Source organism: Microcaecilia unicolor, chromosome 5, assembly GCF_901765095.1.
Source record: "Microcaecilia unicolor chromosome 5, aMicUni1.1, whole genome shotgun sequence".
NCBI classification, from domain to species: domain Eukaryota; kingdom Metazoa; phylum Chordata; class Amphibia; order Gymnophiona; family Siphonopidae; genus Microcaecilia; species Microcaecilia unicolor.
The window spans coordinates 235,244,158-235,266,273 of NC_044035.1; the positions used below are offsets into that span (position 1 = coordinate 235,244,158).

A 22,116-nucleotide genomic window follows, 5' to 3' on the forward strand; every position below is an offset into this window, starting at 1 on the left:
TAGCCTCAGCCCGAGGCGCCCCTCTGCTCTCAGACTCCTCCACAACCACGGGGGTCGAGCCATGCGGCGCTTCCTAGATGGCGCCCGCTGCCAGCTCCATCGAGCGGGAAGAATCATAGCTCGCCATGCTCGTACTGCTACAACTGGCAAAAGCACAGGAGCCACCCCAGGCAGAATCTTCAAGGAGCTGAACAAGCTGCGTCCAACCCTGCTGGGAGATGGAGAAATACTGAGAGGCAGATGGAGCTAGCCGTCCTAGAGGCATTATGGTTTTCAGTGTTCTCTATCTCCCCCTGCTGGTAGGTGGACACAACCCATTCGTAATGGATTCATCTGCTGCTGATGACAAGGAATCTATGTTCAATAAGTCTGGTTTTGACCATCCTCATTGTTTTACCGACATATAAAAGTTTACAGGGGCAGAGCATAACATAAACTACACAAATGGAATTGCAGTCTGTGGTATGTCTTAGATGGTAAGTCTGTAGTTTGCTAGGGTGCACAAATTCTCTCAAGGTCAAGCTGTGCTTGCATACTGTACATCTGCCACATGCTGAATTTCCAAAAAATGCATCATCTATTGACTTTTCTTCTGGTAATCTTGAGGGGACCAGGGACTCTCTAAGGATCTTATTCCTAGAATATGCTATCACAGGTTATCTGCCTTTAAAGCAAGAATGAGTTTCCCCGACACACAAAAGCCCTGGTGGTCTAGTGCAGTGCTTCCCAACCCAGATTTTCAGGATATCCACAAGGAATATCCATGAGGTAGATTTACATACCAAGGAGGCATGCATGCAAATCTCTCATGCATATTCATTGTGGATATCCTGAAAATCTGATGGGACTAGGTGTGCCTCAAGGACTGGGTTGAGAAGTACTGGTCTAGTGTACCTCCTTCCACCTCAAAATGGCAGTGCCTGACCCCCAGCAGTGCATTTCGATGCACCGCAAGGGGTCTACCATCCTATAAAATTTGTCAGACTGACTCCTATCGGTACATCAGGATGCATCGCTAGAGGTCAAGTGTCGCCATTTTGGACAACGGCAGCTCTGGAGAAGGAACAAGTGAGCTTTGCTCTTCCTTTGCAAATTTAGATGTAGGGAGGTGCAGCAGAGGGGATAGCCACTAGACCAGAGCTTATCTTGTATGTGTTTTTGGGATGTAGTCTCTGACAAGCTTCCCCACCATCATTCTAATGCTTATGTGAGTCAATCCCCACTCAGGCACTGACAGGGAGACAGACATTTTACTCTGCAGAAAAATAGTTCATATTAACGCAGCAGTGTACACTGTTATTTTCTGACAGTGCACACTTTTTCTTTTCAACAGTTTTATTGATAACCAACAGTAAAACAAATTCACCATAATTCATGACAGAGAAAAATATCAATAACAATATGTACACAAAGATTATCTCATCATTAGTCATCAATCAGCATTTACCTTCCCCACCCCCTCCCACTATAGCATCCCAAAGCAATCCCAGGCAGAAATTTAACAAATTTCATGTCATTATACAATGTCAAAGAATCCCCTCCCTTCCTCTCCATCTATCTCAACTAGTCCCCAAGTTCAGCACAAGTTGACTGAATAAACAGTGATCCATGAAAGTAGAAGCCGAAAAATTGTATTTAACTCACACCACTTCAACTCTGGAAATATAACCCTAAACTATAGGGGAGACCACTACTCTTCGGCTTCTCCCTACCCATTACGTTAATGTGAACCCCCAACCCCACAAACCTACAATGCACACTTTTTAACACACTGGTAATCTGCATGCTATTTGTTTATAGCACTGGGGAGCTAAAATTGTTAGGCTTGCATTAAAGCTATATGCTAAGCGTCAGTGCACAACTGTAATGCAAGCTTAGTACACCGACTCTTAAACAAATGTAACTAGTATAAAAGCAAAATAAAACAAACAATGAAATACATAAAGTAAATGAAAATAAGCCATGCCATATTGTTCTCTGCTCTCCTATTCGTCTCTGGTCTCTTTTGTATAGCTCTCATGATTGCATTACACCTTTTTTCTATAACTTTATGCTATTTCATTTACTTGTATACTGCTTTGTTGAGACCCCCCTGAAAGGCAGTTAAAGGCTATAAAAATAAACCAAAGAATAAATTAATTCTGCCACCATTTGCAGATTAGTTGTTTTTTTTTCCCCCCCGTGAACTTTAATTAACTGTTTTGGGGACAGTGCAGTTTTTTTTTCCCACACAGTGTTTATATTTTTGATTCATGTTGTCTAATTACACAGTTTGTAGTGCATCTTATTCTCGGAATTTAATAATTAGGTGGAGTAATCCAAATCCCCTTTGGGAACAATTTATTAGTTTTGGATTCTGCTTTTTAGTCCCATCTGTCTGCATATCTTTCCTTTGCAGAGGCAGAAACTGCAGTACAAGACAAAAACACTTCTAGTTCACTGGACTCGGAGAAGCCCAAATGGCAGAGCTGATATGAGAACTAAGGATGGTACGGAAGTCCAACACCAGTAGACCCTTCTAACCAGTACAAGATAAATGAACTGTTCAGAATGCCTACATGACATGAAATGAGGATTCTTGAGCTTTGGACCTAAAAGGGACGATTTGTTTTGTTAATGTGAAAGGGGAAATGTGGAGTTAATTTTCTTTCCCTGATTCTTGCCACACCAGTTCAGATGAGTGGGCTATATCCCCCTGCCAGCAGATGAGCCAGCGGGGGTTACCATGAACGAAGATTGTTGCAGCTCAGGAAAGCATGTGGCACACCGTGCTACACACTCGCTTGTCTTTCGTGCGCTTTTTTTTTTTTTGTGAGCACAGACACAAATTGCTCCCAAATGACGTCCTGAGGCCCAAAGCACAGCAGAGAACACACTACCCCGTGTCCATGCTCCCAGGGGACACAACCATCCCCCTGTCACGGCAGGGTACAGCACCACCAGCCAGCCAAACTTACTGCGCTGCCTGCAGTGTTCCTTATCTTCTTAAGCAGACTGGTTGCTGAGCAGGCTCCCATAAGAATGCAGAACACTCCAGGGGGGAAAGCACGACAGGGACCCAACACCACCAGGTATGTCTGCCCACTATGCTCAACTGGGAACCAGTTGACCAACTGGACCAGGAGCAAGGCCTCAGAACCAGAAACAGAGGAAGTCTGTCCATCCACCTGCTGGAGATAGAAGATACTGAGGAGCTGAGCTGCTAGCAGGGAGCTATGTAGTGGTGCTCAGTTCTGTATTCTCAATCTCCACCTGCTGGTAGATGGACATAGCTACCCACTTGTCCTGGAATAGTGGGAATGAACGTAATGGAAATTAAATTTGTTACCTATGGATCTAATGTTGACATAGGCACAAGAAACTGGTAAATAAGATGAAATTTGATCTTATTTGTAACTCAAATTAAACAAAGTTTTATACCTACTGTTAACATTTCCTCTAGTGCAATACAATGGCTGACAATCTTTTTGGTTTTCAATGATAAAGAACCCTATATCGAAAGTTCCCTCCCCATCTAACAAAGCACGGTGGTACATACCATCCACATTGTATACTTTCAGTCCTGCCATGTGCTTGTTTGCTTGGGATTTGGCCATGGTCAGCAGCATTGGATTATAGACTGTGAAATCTTTATAGTAATTCTCCAAAATCACCATAGCTGCTCGCTGGATGCTAAAAGATTAAAAAAACAAAACAAGAAAATCATTGGTATGGAGATGAGACGTTCCAGGTTGCTGCTAGTGGGATCTCCTCTGCTGAGTCTTCCTTTCACACCATACCCAAGACCAGGATTTTTCCTGCAATAAGAGTTTCAAGGTATTTTATTGATTCAAAAGATTTTCAATCACATACTGCAACAACATTCTCCCTATCATCACATTGTTTGATATTGTTTCCCCCTGAGTCCATCCATGCACAAGCCAAGTACTAAAGGACCATTCAACATACTACTACAAAAAGGCATGTTTCATTCACAGTGGAGTTTCCAGAAATCAAATTGGATTGGAACTGAGTCGCAGACGGGCAAAACTATTCTGAGAGAGAAAGCTTTCCCCCCAATTCCTTCTCCCTAGAACAGAGGGAAAAAAGCAAGAGGACAGGGTAGGTGAGGGAGAGGGAAGAAGCAGAAGTGCAGAGAAGGAAGGAAGTAAAGAGTGATGTGGAGGAGAGAAGCAAGGAAAATGAGGCAAAGGGGTGTGGAGAAGTAGGAAAGCGTGAGTGTGTTGGGAAGCAAGGACAAAGGGATGTGTGAAAGCAGGAAGGGGAAGAAGAAGAGAACAGAAGAGTAGAGGTGGGATAAAAGGAAACACAAGAAAACAAGTGCAAACCTAAAACAAGCACAAACAAGATAACATGATGGAAAACTCTAGAGGAAATGCTGCAAGAATGGGGAACAGAAGAAAAAAGCTTAGAAATCAGCAAGAACAAATACAAAGGAAACATTTATAAGAAAAGGCTAAAGAAACAAAAATCTAAATAAAAATTTGAAAAGAAAACGCAATGGTTTGAAACTATCTTCTCACTCTGCTGCACCAATAGATGGGCAGGATGAGGTTGATGGCAATAGGCCTGGGAGGAGGGGTGGAGCATAGAGGGTGATGCAGTGTATGTGCGGAAGAGTAGGCATGCGGGGGAGGGGGAGAAAAGTAGGCATGCCGGGGGGAGGGGGGAGGAGAAAAGCAGGCATGCCGGGGAGGGAGAGAGGAGGAGAAGAGCGGGCATGGGGGGGGGGGGGGGGGAGAGAGGTGGAGAACAGCAGGCATGCGGGGGGGGAGGGGAAGAGAGAGAGGAGGAGAAGAGTATGCATGCCGGGGGGGGGGGGGGGGGGGGGGAGAAGAGTAGGCATGCCGGGGGGGGAGGGGGAAGGAGGAGAGTAGGCATGCCGGGTGAGGGAGGGAAGAGAGAGTATGCATGCCAGGGGAGGGAGGGAGGGAAGAAAGAGTATGCAAGCCGGGGAAGGGAGGGAAGAGAGAGTACGCATGCCGATGGAGGGGGGGTTTACCCTCTCCCACCACCACTAATCTGAGCTCCATGCCCCTTGCCTTCCCAAACAAACCAGGCAAACTACACCTGTGCTTGTCCACATTATATTCCATTTCCCATTTAGATGCCCAGCCTCCTAGTCTCACAAGATCCTTCTGCAATTCTTTACAATCCTTTGCCATTTTAATCAGGGCATAGCTACTATGGGGCCACGGGGGCCTGGGCCCCCGTAGATTTGGCCCTGGACCCCCCTGCCGACAACCCTCTCAACCCCCCCTCCCGCCGCCAACCTGCCATCGCCGTCTGCTACCTTTGCTGGCGGGGGACCCCAACCCCCGCCAGCCGAAGTCTTCTTCCTTCGTTTGGTTTCTGAGTCTGACGTCCTGCACGTACACCATGCAGGACGTCAGACTCAGAAACCAAACGAAGGAAGACGACTTCGGCTGGCGGGGGTTGGGGTCCCCCGCCAGCAAAGGTAGCAGAGGGCTTCGTTCTGTTTCTGTGAGTCTGACATCCTGCAGGGCTTCGTTCTGTTTCTGTGAGCCTGACGTCCTGCACGTTGTATGTGCAGGACGTCAGACTCAGAAACCAAACGAAGGAAGAAGACTTCGGCTGGCGGGGGTTGGGGTCCCCCGCCAGCAAAGGTAGGCGACAGCGGGTGGGGGGTTGAGAGGGTCGTTGGCAGGGGGGGGGCAAAGTTGGTGGTGGTGGTGCTGGCGGCAGCGGGGGGGGGGGGGGGGTCGGCAATGGGGGGTGGGGGCTAAAATGTGCCCCTCACCTCGGGCTCTGGACCCCCCCCTCCCGCAGAAGTCTGGCTACGCCCCTGGTTTTAATGATCCTGAATATTTTTAATTTTTGGATTTAATTCACATTATTTCAGTAGTAGTTCAAGGTGAGTTATAATCATACACAGTAGGGCTGTAAGTCCCAGTTTACAATCTTTGCTAGCTATACTTGTCTGCAGATTACTTATGAATATTCAGCAACACAGGTCTCACTACAGACCCTTGGGGCATTCAACTAGTAAGCCTTTTCCATTTGGAAAATTAACTATTTAGTCCTACTCTATTTCTGTTTAATCAGTTTCCAATCCACAATAGGGCATTGCTTCCTATGACTTATGGTCCGCAGTTTTGTTTTCAAGAAAAGGTTCTATCATTTTGTCCTGCCCTGCATCTGGCTCATTCTGGATTACCTCTGAGGCCCTTTATAATAACCCATGTTACACTGTCTTCCTTCTCCAGATCTCAGGTGGTCAAAGTTAACATGTCTGAGCCTATTCAGAACTCTGAGGTGAATACTATCAGGTCCTGGTAATTTTTTAGACTGTTCATTTTGCTCTATTAAATCAAGTTGCTCCAAATCACCATTAAAGGAGGTTTCCAGTGTGAGCATAACCTCCTCCGTAAAGAGAAACAAAGAATCTGGTCAGATTTTCTATTACCTTATCCTCCTTCAGAATTCCATTTATCCCCAATTCTCTCATGAGGTTGTTTCAAATATACTTAAAAAGATTTTTAGTATTTAACTTTCAAGGCAGGGCTTCCCAGGGTTGTGACCCCAAACTCACATTTGTGATTGCAATCTGGGTGGGTCGCCTTAGAAATGTAATCAACCCATACCTCTGGGGGATGATGCACTTTCTGTGCCTACAGTAACAAAGTTTTTTTTACTTTCATTTTTATTAGTTTTGAAAGGTATACAAGTTCCAAACCAATACAATAGCTGATACACAACTTCAGAAGGTCAAATGGGAATAAAAATAAAACAAAACCTCTAAGATTAAAATACAAACATTCCCCAATCCTCCCCCGATGGGAAAGAAGCCACATATGTCTATAAATCCAGAATGGTAGTTATGCCTTGTCCAAATAGAGATAACATCAATAAACTTCAATAAACTTCTTTACCAACATACATCTTCCAGTCTTTGGTATCCTTGGTCGCTCTCCCACGGTTTTTGTTGTATTGTCCAAATAGAGCCACACCAGAAAGTGTAAAGTGGTATTATGACTGTGACCTGTCTTGTGCATACCAATCAATAACGCCTCCAAACATTTTCAAAAGATAACGGTCTTTCTTGTCTATATGCTATTGGCTTACTTTAAGGTAGAATGCTTGCCAAAGCTTATCCTATATAATAATTCTCACCTCCAACGTTCTGACCTGCCTGGGACCGTGGCTACCTCGGAGTTGGTCAGGAAGGCTCCATAGATCAGACTGATGTCACTGGCCGCATTATGACGTGACCCTAGCAGACCAACTCTGAGGGAGCCACGGTCCCAGGCAAGAAAGCACGTTGGAGGGGAGAATTACTGGTAGTGCTGCTGAAGGAGATCCGTCGACAATAATGGCGCCGCAAACACCCCCTTCCCCCTTCTGTCGTTTCAGGACCCCCCTCCCACTCCACCCCTCCCCTTCGTAAGAGCTGGCTGCTTAAAAGTTTTTACCTCCTGCACACAGGGATGCCACTTCCGTCAGCCTTTTCTTTCGCTTCTGTTTCAGCTGTTCCTGTGGTCCCGCCCGAACAGCTGAAACACAAGCGAAAGAAAAAGCGGTCGGAAGCGGCGTTCCTGCGTGCAGGAGATAAAATCTTTTAAGCAGACAGCTCTTACGAAGGGGAGAGCCAGACAGGTGGGGAGTGGGAGGGGGGTCCTGAAATGACAGGGGGGGGGGAAGGGGGTCTGGAAACAACACGGGGGTGAGGGGATTACTGGAAATCCACTGGAAGGGGAGGAGCGGGTCCTGGAACTGGAAGGGGAGGGGGTCCTGGAACTCAGAGAGGGGGGGGGAGAGGCGGAGCGGGAAGGGAAGAGGGGGGATGGGAAGAAGTGGGAGGGGGTCCTGGAACTCAGATGGGAAAAAGTGGAAGGGGTGTCCTGGAAATCAGATGGGAAAAAGTGGGAGGGGGTTCTGCAAACTCTCGGTCTCATACACTCTCGGTCTCACAAAGAGTCTGTGTATCGCACACATACTCTCACACTCGCTCTCACTCACACACTCTCTCTCACACACACACACACTGTATTTGTGTGAAACACACTCTCTCTCACACACACACACACTGTATCTGTGTGAAACACACTCTCTCACACACACACACACTGTATCTGTGTGAAACACACTCTCTCACACACACACACACTGTATCTGTGTGAAACACACTCTCTCACACACACACACACAGTATCTGTGTGAAACACACTCTCTCACACACACACACACACAGTATCTGTGTGAAACACACTCTCTCTCACACACACACAGTATCTGTGTGAAACTCTCTCTCACACACACACACACTATCTGTGTGAAACTCTCTCTCACACACACACACACTATATCTGTGTGAAACACTCTCTCACACACACACACACTATCTGTGTGAAACACTCTCTCTCACACACACGCTATCTGTGTGAAACACTCTCTCTCACACACACACACACTGTATCTGTGTGAAACACACTCTCTCACACACACACACACTGTATCTGTGTGAAACACACTCTCTCACACACACACACACACACTGTATCTGTGTGAAACACACTCTCTCACACACACACACACTGTATCTGTGTGAAACACACTCTCTCACACACACACACACTGTATCTGTGTGAAACACACTCTCTCTCACACACACTGTATCTGTGTGAAACACTCTCTCTCACACTCACTGTGTCTCACATACGCACTCGCACACATAGTCATTCTCACACACACACACACTCGCACAGTCACTCTCTCTCTCACACACACACTCACTCTCACACACACACTCTCTAAAACATACACACTCCGAGGAAAACCTTGCTAGTGCCCGTTTCATTTGTGTCAGAAATGGGCCTTTTTTTTTTTTTTTTTTTACTAGTGTTCTATATCTTTCTTGGAGGGGATTTGCACAATCCGCCAACACCAAGATATCTCCTTTCTCAGGATAGCAATGAACTGAAAGCTTTGGCCTGCTGAGTAGTTCTTCTGGTGGAACTTGCAGAAGGACCAAAGGGTCCATGGATATAGCTATACCGAACATATATAAGAGTTGGTGTCCAGTCCTTCCAAAAAGCGTGAATAAAGGGACAAGTCCACCATATATGCATATAAGTTCCAATCAGACCACACCCCTGCCGGCATAAATTTGAAATCCCCTTACCAAATTTAGACACATGTTTTATTATATCATATCACTGGTAAAACAATTTCAAATCTTTTTCTATTAAGTTACCTGAAATAGAAAATTTATAAGTATTATTTCTATCCACTGCTGATCAGATGTTATACCTAAATCAGTACCCCATTTCGTTCAATGGGAACCAAAAGTGTCTTCCCAACAACATCATATAACTTGGAAATTAGTTTCCATTGAGTATTTCCCCCTGCAGTATTTCTTCAAAAGGGGTAAGGGTACCACCTAAGGCCAAGGCAACTTTTCCACCCATAAAGAGATGGCGAAGCTGAAGATACAATCAGAAATCTTTACTGCGAATGTGATACTGTGCCTGCAGTTCCTGGAAAGATCCCATCAAATAGGTGCCCCACCTTATACACTCCCAAGGTTTCCCATAAAGGGGTTCCCACCCAGGAGAAAACATGAGCAATGCACAAAAAGAAGTCTCCTAGATGGCTCTTTCTTTCTCCCCTACCAACTGTTTCCTAACCATAACAACAATAAACATCATATGTTCTAAAAAAGGGGTTGATGCTTAACAGTTTTCTGGTCCCCACTGGATACCACATCAGGTTAGACCAACACTTGTGGTGAAACACGTTCTTTCCACTTGAACCCACAATTTATGACTGCCCTCATACCCATCAAGCAGGGATTTTACCTGGGTGGCACATTAAGGTTGAACTGGTGGGACAGTCTCCCCACCAGTTTGAATGACCTGGCTTCCCTATGCATCAAGGTGGACATCTGCTTTCAAAAAGCACCTGAGGGCAGATGCTGCTCTACATGGTTGAAACCCCAGTTTCAAGACACTAGCTCCTCCTGCCTCCCTGGAGGTAAAGGTTCCTATGCAGATAGGGAAGTCTCGACTTTCAGATGAGGAGAAACAGTTTTGGAGAACGCAAGATCTCTGTCTATACTGTGTGAACCTAGGACATTATGCTAAGTGATGTCCCAGGAAACTGGGAAAACTTCAAGGCCTAGGATTGGTAGGGAAAACTTCCTTAGGTTCTTCCTGAGTTGTGTTCAACCTCCTTTATTACTCCGTCACCCTTCAATGGGGAGACAAGCAAATCATTGTCCAAGCCATCCTTGATTATGAAGCTGCAAGGAACTTTGTGAACAAATGCCTGATACGCCAGTAAGACATTGCAGTGAATTCCCTCAGAGAACCCTTTTTGTATGTCCTCAGACTACAGGGAACCCCCCCACCCCACCCCAGGGTACCTGTGGGCAACTACTCAACCTATTTTTCTTCAGGAGGACCTCCAGAATCAAGAAATGATGGAGTTCTATGTACTCCCCAGATCTGTCCATCAGATCATTTTGGGACTTCCTTGGTTGCAGAAACATGAATCTCATATTGACTGGTGCTTCGGAGATATTCTAGTCTGGGATCAAACCTGTTCTTTGTCTTATTGCCTGTTCAACCTCGACTAACCCTACCTAAGATGGATTCACCTCTGTCTCTTGATCTGCTGGCCGCCCCTGCCTCCAACGGAGACATCTCTGGCAAGAAACAAGATGTGAAACTATCACCTCACCAGGAGTATGACTACCCTACTGACTTCCAGTCGGGTAAGATGGCACCCCAGGGCAAGGCTTCCTAGCCTTCCATCTCGGAACCCTGATCCATCATGGACCCTGCAAAGATTCTTGCCATCTCCCAGATCACTGTACTTCTGGAGAAAACTCTGGTCCCTGAGCTGTGACAGGTGTTGATGCCCCTCTAGAAGTCACTGTTGAGGCCCCACATGTAGTATTGTGTTCAGTTTTGGAGGCCTTATCTTGCTAAGAACATAAAAAGACTTGAAGCGTTTCAGAGAAAAGAGATGAAAACGGTATGGGGTTTGCACCACAAGATACGTCTTGAGGAACTGAACATGTATAGCCTAAAGGAAAGAAGAGAGAGGGGTGATATGATACAGACATTCAAATATTTGAAAGGTATTAATCTAAGAACAAACCTTTTCCAGAGATGGGAAGGTGGTAGAACTAGATCACATGAATTGAGGTTGCAGGGGGCCAACTCAGGAATAATGTGAGGAAGTACTGTTTCATGGAATTCCCACCTGTGGGAGGTGCAGGAAATTCAAACAGTAATAGAATTTAAAAATGCATGGAATAAACACAAAGGAATCCTATTTAGAAGGCATGGAACCAAAGAAGCTTAACATTGATTAGATGAAAATTAGGAAGCAAAGCCAGTGCTGGGCAGACTTCTATGGTCTGTACCATGATCATGGATGGACAGATCGAGATCACATATACATATGTAGTACCACATTATACCTTATACTATGAATTTACCTTGTTGGACAGACTGGATGGGCTGTACAGGTCTTTATCTGCCGTCATCTACTATATTATGTTACTATGACTAAGATGGAGTCAATAGGCTCTTGGATAGGTTGATGACCCAACCCAGAGACCAAAGGGGACTGACCTCCCAAGTCCGTTGCCTGTACACTTTTCTGCCAGGAAGATGCTTGAATCAGCCAGTCGTCCAGGTATGGATGAACCCATAATTAACTTTGAGAGGTTTGTGGCGCTGTGGCGAGATCAAAGGGCATAGCCCGATACTGATAGTGCTCCCTAAGTACCAAGAGCCGAAGGTAATACTGATGAGGTGGCCAAATAGGAATATGCAGTACACCTCATATCTAAAGAGGTTAGAAACTCTCTGAACAGACGTGAAGACTGCAAGGTCTCCATGCAGAAACATTTGACTTTGAGAACTCTGTTGCCGTATTTGAGGTTGACTAGAGGATGAAAGGAACCACCCTTTCTGGGGACAATAAAATACATGGAATAGCATCCCCGACCTGTTTCTGCAAGGGGTGCCACCTGAACTGCTCCCAAGTGTATGAGGTTGCTGAGAGTGGACCGAACCACAAGAGAATTCCAGATAAAAATACGCTAAAGAACAAGCAAATTCCAGCTTGTAAACCATTCCTGACCACCTCTAAAACTCACTGGTCTGAAGTAATCGATCCATTCCTCCTAAAAGAGAGACAGCTGTCCTCCAATGTTAAGCTCGGAGAACTGGACCACGAACCCATCATTAGGAAAAGCGGGGGACTGTAGTCATCCGTCAGGTTGAGGCTGTGGGATGCCTGTTCTTCCTGAAAGGATTGCTGTTTTTGCTGGAAGCAAGACCTTTGAAACGAGCCTGATTTACCCAGTCTGGAAGGAATGTAATGAAGCCTTTGGCTTGTCCTCTGGCAAACGCTGACCTTTGGAATCCCCCAGGTCCTTCACAATTTTCTCCAAATCTTCCCCAAAAAGGAGTTTACAATAAAAAGGAAGCTTTGCCAGCCTTGACTTGTAGGCTGCATCTGCAGTCCAATGCCTGAGCCAAAGCCATCACCTCGCAGTAACCGCCAAGATCATCTCCTTGGTGGAAGATCTCACGAGCAAATCCTCCAAGTAGGCCAAACCAGCCTCCAAAGAGGAGAGCAACTGAATTAAGTCCTCCACTGAGGAAGCTTTCTGAACCCAACTTAAGTGCAGGCCACACAGAAACAATATACAGTGGCCTGCAAGCACAACGCTGTCACCTCATAAGACAGTTTAAGTGAGGACTCCAACCTCCTGTCCTGTACATCCTTAAGGGATGTATCGCCCTCTACAGATGGGGTAGTGTTCTTAGTAAATGCAGTGACTACAGAGTCCACCTTAGGCAGCTGTAATGACTAATTTCTCTGCAGGAAGAGGATACAGCAGAAGCAGAGCAAGAAATATGCTTATGACAGTATGGTCATAAGCATATTATATATTTACTCCTTATTGTATTTTTACGTAACCCACATTATGCTTATTACTTTACACATCTTTATTATCAATATACACATTTTTAATCTCATGTATATGTATCTTTTTATGTCTGTATGTCTATGGTTAATTTATATTTTAGACTTATCAATTAGCAATTATAGTAGCACTAGTAAAAAAGGCCCGTTTCTGAAACCAATGAAACGGGCGCTAGCATGTGGTTTTTTTTTGTGTGTGTATGTGTCACAGAGTTATTGTGTGTGTGTGTGTGTGTGTGTGTGTGTGTGTGTGAGGGTGGGGTGTGTGTGCAGGTTGTTGATGTATGTCTTTTTTTTTTTTTTTTTGCTTGGGGGGTTGGGTGATGTGCTGTGCTATGCTGGCAAAGTGGGATGGATTGGTGTGTGGCTTTGAGGGTGTGTGTCTGTTGTATTGTGTGTGTGTGTGGTTTTGTCTGTCAAGGAGGTTTGTGGATGGGGGGGGTCTTTCTGTTGGTGAAATGTAAATGTGGTTGTAGGGGGGTCAGCCTTTGCTGAGTGGTGGATTGTTTTTTCCGGGGTTTTTTTTTTTTTGTGTTGTGCTGAGGCAGCAGTGTTGTTTTAGATGGGCGGAAGGTAGAGGAGCATGTTCTTGGTCTGTCGGTATTTTTTGGCCGTTTCAGGGCTGCTGTAGGGGAACACTGGAAGAGAAATGTGCTGTGGGAAGCAGCGCCGTCTTTTTCCTTTGGGCTGGGGTTCTGGGCATCCTGGAGGTGGGAGACGGCTTGCCTGAGGACGGGGATGGTTGTTTTAAGTTGGTGGAAGGGAGAGGAGCGAGGAGCACGGTCTCGGGCCATCGGGTGGTGATCCGGTATGTTCGGTCCATTTCAGGCCGGCTGCAGGGGAATGCTGGAACATGCACTGCGGGAAGCTGCGCCGTCTTTTTCCGGGTGCTCGGGGAATCCCCGAGGTGGGAGATGGCTTGCCTGAGGCTGGGGATGGTTGGGCACGGCCGCTTTGGCAAAAGGGGAAGAGGAAGGGGGTGGGGAGTTACCTGTAGCTGCATGAGAAAATGGGTATTCTTTGTTTTGTATTATTAGTTTGCATTTCTGTTGAAGAAAGAGTGGATGCCTTTTGAATGATGGAGGTGGTGCGTCGGTGTGCGGTTGTTTCGTTAGTTTGGCAGCCAGTCTCCAGCGATTCCTAGGCAGGGAAGGAGTAGGGAAATACTCCTCCCCCTTCCTTGGTCGCTGTTTGCTGCTGGCTGGGTCGCGGGTAATCTTTCCAGCTGGGCCGCAGCTTGTCCTGTTCGCCCACGTCCCAGATGGTGATGGGCACGTTGTTTTCCGGCTCCTCTGACTCCATGTCAAGCGATCCCAAATATAGTCTTTGCTATGGGCCCTCTGGCACTCTTCAGTACTGGCATTAGGCATTTAAAAATTTCTCCCCCCCCCCCCCCCCCCCCGGTCTATTTTTGCACATACCCACAGCAGGAATATTCTTCTCTCGTTCCAGCGGTGGTTCTTTGCTCTCCGTGCTGCACAGATAATGAGCCATTCTGCTGGGGAACGCTCCTGCCTTATTGTCACGTAGTTTCCTCTGATTGGTCCGTCTTACGTTGCCTAGTGTTGCCTGGGAACGATGTTGTGATGGTCCTTTGTGTTTCAGAATGTTGAGGGTGTTTTTTCTGATTGGTCCGTCATGCGAGGGCGGGGCAGAGAGACATGGTCAGTGTTGTGGCTTCACCACCATGAATCCATGAACCCTTCAGGGAGTGACTGAGTGACTTCAGAACGTTGTCTTCAGAACGTTGAGGGTGAGTTCTATTATAGTAGATTCCATGGCAACAATTCATCAAACTCCAAGAGGATCCCTCACAATTTTTATCTAACTGCTATGAAGCTCCACCCTTTACCAGTCCTTTTGGTGATCTGATATGGCCCTTCTCTTGAAAAGTTTGATGATCCCTGACCAAAAGGCTCACAACACACAAAGGACAAAATCCTCAAACATTTGAGGGGCAAGACAAGAGTCCTTCTCCACAGGAGTCCCTGCTAGATGCAGAGCTACAAATTTATGTAACCACACCTTCACCTGTAGGCTGAACAATCTGAAAATGAAAAGGAATGACAGGAATGTGTGGTCAGAGCTCACTGGGAAGCTTTACTATGGGGACTGGTGCTAGCCAGCCCTGCTATTAACATTCTGCACTTCTTCCTCAAGTGAAGCTACAATAGCATTTTCACTCCCAAGTCTGACTCAACTGGAAAGTAAACTGAACCACAAACTTGTCAAAGAAAAGCACACAAGGCCAAGAAATGTTTCCAAATATTTCAAAACAAGCAGAGTTTCCAGTTCTTCAGCTTTTGGATGCCCACATTAACGGCTCTGAAAATGCTCTGCTGCAAATTCAACACCTGGTTTCACACACACACAAAAAATGGTTTTATACCAAATTTTATAATGTTGCCATTTTTTTTAAGAGTGTGAGGAAAGGGAAGGTCGCCTGTAACAATCTGGAGTGGGAAAAATACTTTTGAGCTGATGAACGAATTTTCCCATTTTTAGCAAGGCTAAATCACACCACAAGAACAAAACAAGTTTTAAGGTGCATACTCTAGGCACTGTAGATTTCACCAAATGATTGCTTGGGTAGGGGGATGTGTGGGTTGTGCTGCTATGGAAGGGGGGGGGGGGTGGATGTAAAATCTGCCCCTCTGTATATTCTCCCATTTTCCTTCCATGTCCTTCTACACTTTCTTCCATTCTCACCTCACCTGTACTTCTGATGTCATGCTATCTCAGGTCTGTTTCTACTTCTTCTGTCAGAATGGATCAGAGCCTCACTGGCACTTCTGTAGTCACACCACTGTGTGTGTGAGCCAAAATGCATGTGTATGGAAAGATAGATGGGCTTAACACCTATCAAGAGTGGAGTAGCCATCTAATTAGCACAGTCGGCTGAGAACTAGAGGAACCGTGTTCGATTCCCACTGCTGTTTCTTGTGACTCTAGGCAAATCACTCAACCCTCTATTGCCCCAGGTACAAAACATAAGATTGTGAGTCCACTAGGGGCACAGACATAAAGTACCTGCATATGATATATGTAAGCTGGTTTGGTTGTGACACAGAAAGGCAGTATACCAAATGCGTTATCATTGCCCCTTAATGCTTTAGTGTGAAACAAGCCTCATATATCCTCTTTGTAGGTTTTATTTATTTTGAAGTCACTGTGTCTGAGGTTTTGGGGGTTTTCTTCTTAGGCTTGTGAGTTTGTGAGTTTGCTCGTATCTGAAGCCCCTTCCTTCAATCTCATCTGTGGCCAGCTTGTATCTGCCATTTCAATATTCACTTACCCCCCACCCCTTCCCTGTGCAGTTAATTTCTAGCCTGTCCAAGGTTCCTTTTCTCATGCTTAGCAGCTCCTTTCCTTTCTATTCCTTCTCCTGGGTCCAGGTGGCAAATATTAGACACCCTGAGTAAACTGAACACAGCCCCACTGCCCCCCCCCCCCCAAAAAAAAAAAAACCCAAAACAAATCCTTACCACCATATTATTGTGGACCAAAAGCTTGGATAAAACAAGAGATTCTCAGTTGCTTCCTGAAACCTAAGGAGAAAAAAAAACCTTACCTGCTAATTTGCTTCCCTTTAGTCCCTCTGGACTGATGGGATGTGCACGCCTTCCAGCAGGTGGAGACTGAGAACTGTGACTCTAGAGAGAGAGCCAATAAGAGCCCTTGCCAGCCACAGGAAGATCCAGTATTATCATAACAAAGCAGAAGGAAAGGAGCAGAACCTCGTCTGTGCATCTGTGGGCCTGAGCAGCCACCGGCACTTCGCCAACACAGAGCCCGTGCCTCATAACGAACATGCTTGTAAGAGATGCCATTCCAGGCAGAGCACTTATTTCATTGTTGTATCTTTTTTTTTTTTTTTTTGGGGGGGGGGGGGGGGTTGTTAAGGAACAGAACAAACGTATAATGCAGCTCCAAGAAGAACCTCGGAGCAGAACAACAGAATGCACTGAGGGAGGGATCTGGGCCAGTCCGGAGGGGCTAAAGGAAAGCAAATTAGCAGGTAAGGTCTAATTTCTCCTTCCTTAGCGTCCCTCCGGACTGGCCCAGAATGTGACTGATGGGAAGTAAAGCAGTAAGAACATGGGAGGGATCCAAGTAACCACGCTGAGAGAACCGTTGTACCGAAAACCGCATGCTTGCGACCTGCACATCCAACCTTTAATGCCTTGAAAAAGAATGCAACAACAACCAAGAGTCTGCCTAACAAAACTCCACAGAAGGTACCAACAAAAACACTCCGCCAAAGATGACGCCTGTCCTCTCCTAGAAGCACCTTCACTCCTTCCAGTATGGACTATTCCGGAGAGCAGATAAGCGGAAGCTACCATTTCTTTAATCCAACAAGAAACAGCAGACTTAGAAGCCAGAAGCCCTTTGCTCAAGCCCTCGACCAGAAGAAACAAATGATCTGTCCCCCGAAATTCCTCCATAGACTTAAATACTGCTTGAGAACTCTCCAGATAACAAGACATTCCAAGCGACACATCTTCCAATTCAGAAAAAAAGAGCCGAGAACAGCCCAAAAACCACTGGAGTGTAATCGAAACAAGACCTTGGAGAAAAAAGAGGGAAAGGGGCGTAACACCACCCAGTCCTTAGAGAAGTCCAAAGATGGAGACTTACAAGAAAGAGCCTGGAGCTCTGAAACTCACCAAGCCAAAGCGATAGCCACCAAAAATTCTTTTTTAAGTGTCCAGTCTTTTAAAGTATTGGGAGCCAAAGGCTCAAACGGAGACTTGGTTAGAACTGAGAGCACCAAATTAAGATCCTAAGGAGGAAGACAACCGACCGGGAAGGAGGACAAAAAAGGTTCGCCCCAAAAAAGAGAAACCAGGCCGCAATCGAAGAACTGGCTAAGGCCTTACCTTGAACGCAACCACAAAAAAAAAAAAAAAAAAAAAAACAGGACATGGTGACACTTCTACACCTTAAAAAGGCCAAAGCCAGACCTTTGGCAAAACCTCGCTGCAAGAAATCCAACAACTGCGGAACTGATGCAGGAAAGGGAGAGAAGTCCAGCTCCGCACACCATGCCTCAAGGAATCTGCCAAGTCCTAACATAACTTAGGGACGTAGGCCGACGCCTCAACTGAAGCAAAGTGGCCACCATGCTCATTGTGTACCTTTCTCTTTGCCAACTGTGCCCGCTCCAGAGCCAGGTCGTATGGCAAAATAGAGCCAGAACTGAATGAGAAACTATTGTTTTTTCTTCTTTGCACCTTTGTAAATATGTGGAATGCATCTGATTTGGGCTTCCAAGATGGTATTTTTAAACAATATCCATGCCTGATTTAATGTCCTAACTTTTGTGTCTGATCCTTTTAGCTTCTTTTTAACCTTCTGCTTCATAGTAACTTTCATACAGTGATATATGGCAGTTAGGAAATTCCTGCATTCAAACTGTATCTCTCCTATAAGTACCCTACCACCTCCAAACTATTCCCAACTACTCCTACCCAAACAAGTCTTCAGTTATCCATCCCCTGTAACTACCCCATCCCTCTATATCCCTCAACCACCTAACTACATCCCCCTTCGAATAAAATGACCCTCTCCCTCTGTCAAAGACACAAACAGTGTAGCTACAAATAATCATTGGGGGATTAAGAAGAATTCCATGATCTGTAATCCACATGCGTTCCTGCTTATTTCTACTAGCCTCCTGCAGATTAAAGGGAAGAGAAGAGAAAGAGATTTAGTATTAGCTCACTAGTTATTTTCCTGTTCCCAGAAGGTTCACAATTTGTATCCAAGGCAATGGAGGTTTAAGAGATCATCCAAGATGGCGAGGAGCAGCAGTGGGATTTGAATGCTAGCTTCCCTAGTTCTCTTTGCTTTACAGAAAGTCCATGTGTATATTTCAACTGAGGGCTAATATGATATCTCAATGGACATCCAATGAGCAACCAGGCTACTGAGCTTTTCCAGTCCCAAGTACAAGGTGAACAAGATAACCTTGTAAACAAACTGGCATTTATAAGCTCAAAACTCCAAAGAAAAGGAAATAATTAGTCTCCTTTTTCTCACAAGCCTCACTGTATACAGAAGTCACTGGAAACCAAAACAAGCTGAGCTAAACCCCTTCCACCCTTAATTGCTCTGACTCCCACACATTTGTTTCTCACTATCAGTGCTTAGGGGCATGCGTGGGCTTCTTTCTGCCTCCAAATTGTATTTACAAAAAAGGCAGATTTTAAAGAACAAAGAGAGGATTTCTCATGATTCTAACACTGTAATGCCTGTTCCGAGCTGGCATTTTTTTCAGTGGTAAGGTGCCTTTGTATGGTGCTCTGTTCTGAACTCGTTTCCCGAGCTAGAGCTTCTGAGCATGCTGTGAACTCAAATGTGGGCACTAGTCTGGCACTTAACGGTCTTTAGCGCCTACATTTGGTTCTGAACATCTGTTCATTAGATTGTGATCTCTTCTGGAACAGAAAAATACCTTTTATACCTGAATATAAAACTTGCTTTGAGCTACAACTGGAAAAGGCATGAGCCAAGTCCAAAAATCTCTTCCCTTGCCTCTCCCCTTCACAGATCGTAAACCAGAGCTGTATGCCAAAGAGCTTCTTAAAAAAAAGAATGCAATCTTTATTGTGCTGTGGCTGTAAATCATGGGCGGTGGTCCAGTATTTAACATTATGTTTTTTAGAAGAATGTTTGATATAATGGTGGTGCAAGCTACTGAAATCACAAATGCTTAAAGTGCAGCAGAAAATGACCTACTGATCCACGCTCCAATTAGATGCCTAGTTAATTAACAGAAGACTAAATGTAGATGTCTGCTTCAGTCAGCTACAGCACAGTTTTCTCCTACAGTAAGTATTTTTATACCTCTTCTCTCAGATCTAAATGCGTTGTTCTTGTAATTAACACTTACTGCACAATCGGGTGCAGGATAATGAATCTTTAAATATTTTATTTATTTACTACATTTATAGCCAGAAGTGGTTATTTTAAGAGTGGTGATGAAAGGAAAGGAGTCCATGAGACTCGGGTAATCTGTCAGCCATGGTTGGCCATAGATTTTATTTTTTGCACCCTGCAGTTACCTCTATTGGACTTACAGGAACCACAGCTAGCATCCAGTGTCATAAGCCTTAATAACTACTCCTATCTTTTAACCCTAATATCCCCTCCCAGCTGTAGTTTAATCATTGCGGTGAAAGTCTTGGTCTAGATTCAAGCACTAGGGTTTCTTCTGGAGCCCTGTAATTATGACCCCCAAATCAGGCCAGTGGGTGTCACCTTTGTACAATGACCGACTCCCTCTTCTCTGTAGAGGCTACAAGCACTGCCTCATCAGCATGCAAAGTCTCCCCTAAAGCTAATAGAAGAGTACTAGTAGGAAGCAGATATGTGCTGTAGGATGAGTTTTATTTTTAAGTTAATGTCCGTTAAATTTAACCTGGCTATACCACAGTAAATTTGAGAATACGGAACTGATGGGAGTTCCAGCAGATACAGGAGCCTCAGGTTGATTTCAGCCCCTCTATCAGATCATTCCCTTTAGTCACCAATCAAAGTCATATCCAAACAACCCTTGCTTATGAATAAGCACCAGTCACAGTAGTCACAAAATCAACCTATTTGGAGGTACCCCTGTGACAAAGCACCTCTAATTCAACATACAGTCAGCATATCTCTTTTTTTTCTGAAGCAAGTGAAATTCTAGTAGAGTTTTACTCACATTTGTCCATGTCCTTCAATACAGGTTTCGATTAGAAAAGCAAATAAAAAAACTCAGATTCCTACCCCAAAACATAGAACAAGTGAGAGATCCAGACCAAGGTAGCGCAGAACCTGTTAAAAGATTACCTGCCTGTGTCAATATCCCAGAGAGTGAAGGACACAAAACTCAGACTGACCCCTTCCCAGCTCACCTCCCAGTGTGTGGGAAATGCCTCCAGCAGCAGCAGGAGATGGCAAACAAGGGTCATGGGAACAAGAATAGGGCTGCAAAGTGGCTGGAGTCCAAGATAAAAATTATAATCTGGCTTACCTGACACCTTTGCCTTCTGATCACAAAAACAGACCAGCCTCTCATGGCTCCCTTTCAGGTAAAGCTCCATTTTCACTGCCTCCCTGTGTGCACGGGTTCAAAAACTAGAACTTTACAACTACAACCCAAAAAACACACGGTCACACAAAAAAAAAAAAAAAAAGTTCAATACCACTGATGATGTGCACAAAAAGAGCACTCTATGGATTTAATGCCAGACAAGAGTGACTACAGGAAATCTCCCTGAAATATTATTAGCTGATTTTCATGTCCGTTATTAGTCACATTTTCTTTGTGAACATCTATTCAATTAATCCAGGAGTCACTCTGTACATTTCAAGGCAGTTTATTATCCATGACCATGGAATGCTATTGAAAGCTCTTATTAATCAGTCCATACTGTTATTGAGTTTTCTATTTTTCTTGTAGCTGGTAGCGATGGCTTTATTTCATTCCTCATCTCCTCTTTTGTTACCTTATCACCATATTAGAATCTGCGGTGGGGTGGTAATTTTGATCACCGCCTTTTCCAATTTTTTTTATATATGCAGTATTTGATTGACCGTCCTTCATCAAATTACAGATTAGTGCGGTTTACAATACCCAGAGAATAGCATACATTAAACTGAGAGAACTCCACCTATGGGTCTGAGATGTCACAAAAGGAAGGGAAAAGTACAACACAACAGTAAAAGAACTATGAACATATGGTAGAACTCAACAGTACATGAGGGAAAAAGATTGGGAAAACTACCCTGCAGATTAATTCCTTAAAAGCTTGTGAAAAAGCCAAAGAAACTAAATTAGAATGAACTGAAATTTTAAGCTACAGACTACTGCATAAATATGGCCAGTGCCTAACTGCCTTTGGTATGTATGATGTCATCACAGTAGGATCATGCTGTGATGTTCCATACTAGAGACCTGTATGGGAATGGGGTTCGCAGGAATTCCCTCTGGAGATGCAGGACTACCATGTGGAAGGAAGCAGTTCCTGCGGGGATCCCGTGGAAGTGTAAGCTGCACACCTGTGCCAGCTTCTCACCTATCAAGTACCAAGTTCTTTCAGTGCTGTCGCCTCCTCCTCATCGCTTTAACAGTGCAGATGCAGAAAGTCTTCCATTAAC

At 45.0% G+C, this 22,116-nt stretch overlaps 1 protein-coding gene across 1 annotated transcript in view; it reads right to left on the reverse strand.

The window, feature by feature from the left end:
- Nucleotides 1-22,116, reverse strand: part of VANGL1 (VANGL planar cell polarity protein 1) — a 95,429-nt gene that overhangs the window by 25,110 nt on the left and 48,203 nt on the right. The window contains exon 5 of the mRNA XM_030203891.1: nucleotides 3,539-3,672. Within this exon, the coding sequence (XP_030059751.1) occupies nucleotides 3,539-3,672 (134 nt within the window). The remainder of the gene's footprint in view (nucleotides 1-3,538; nucleotides 3,673-22,116) is intronic.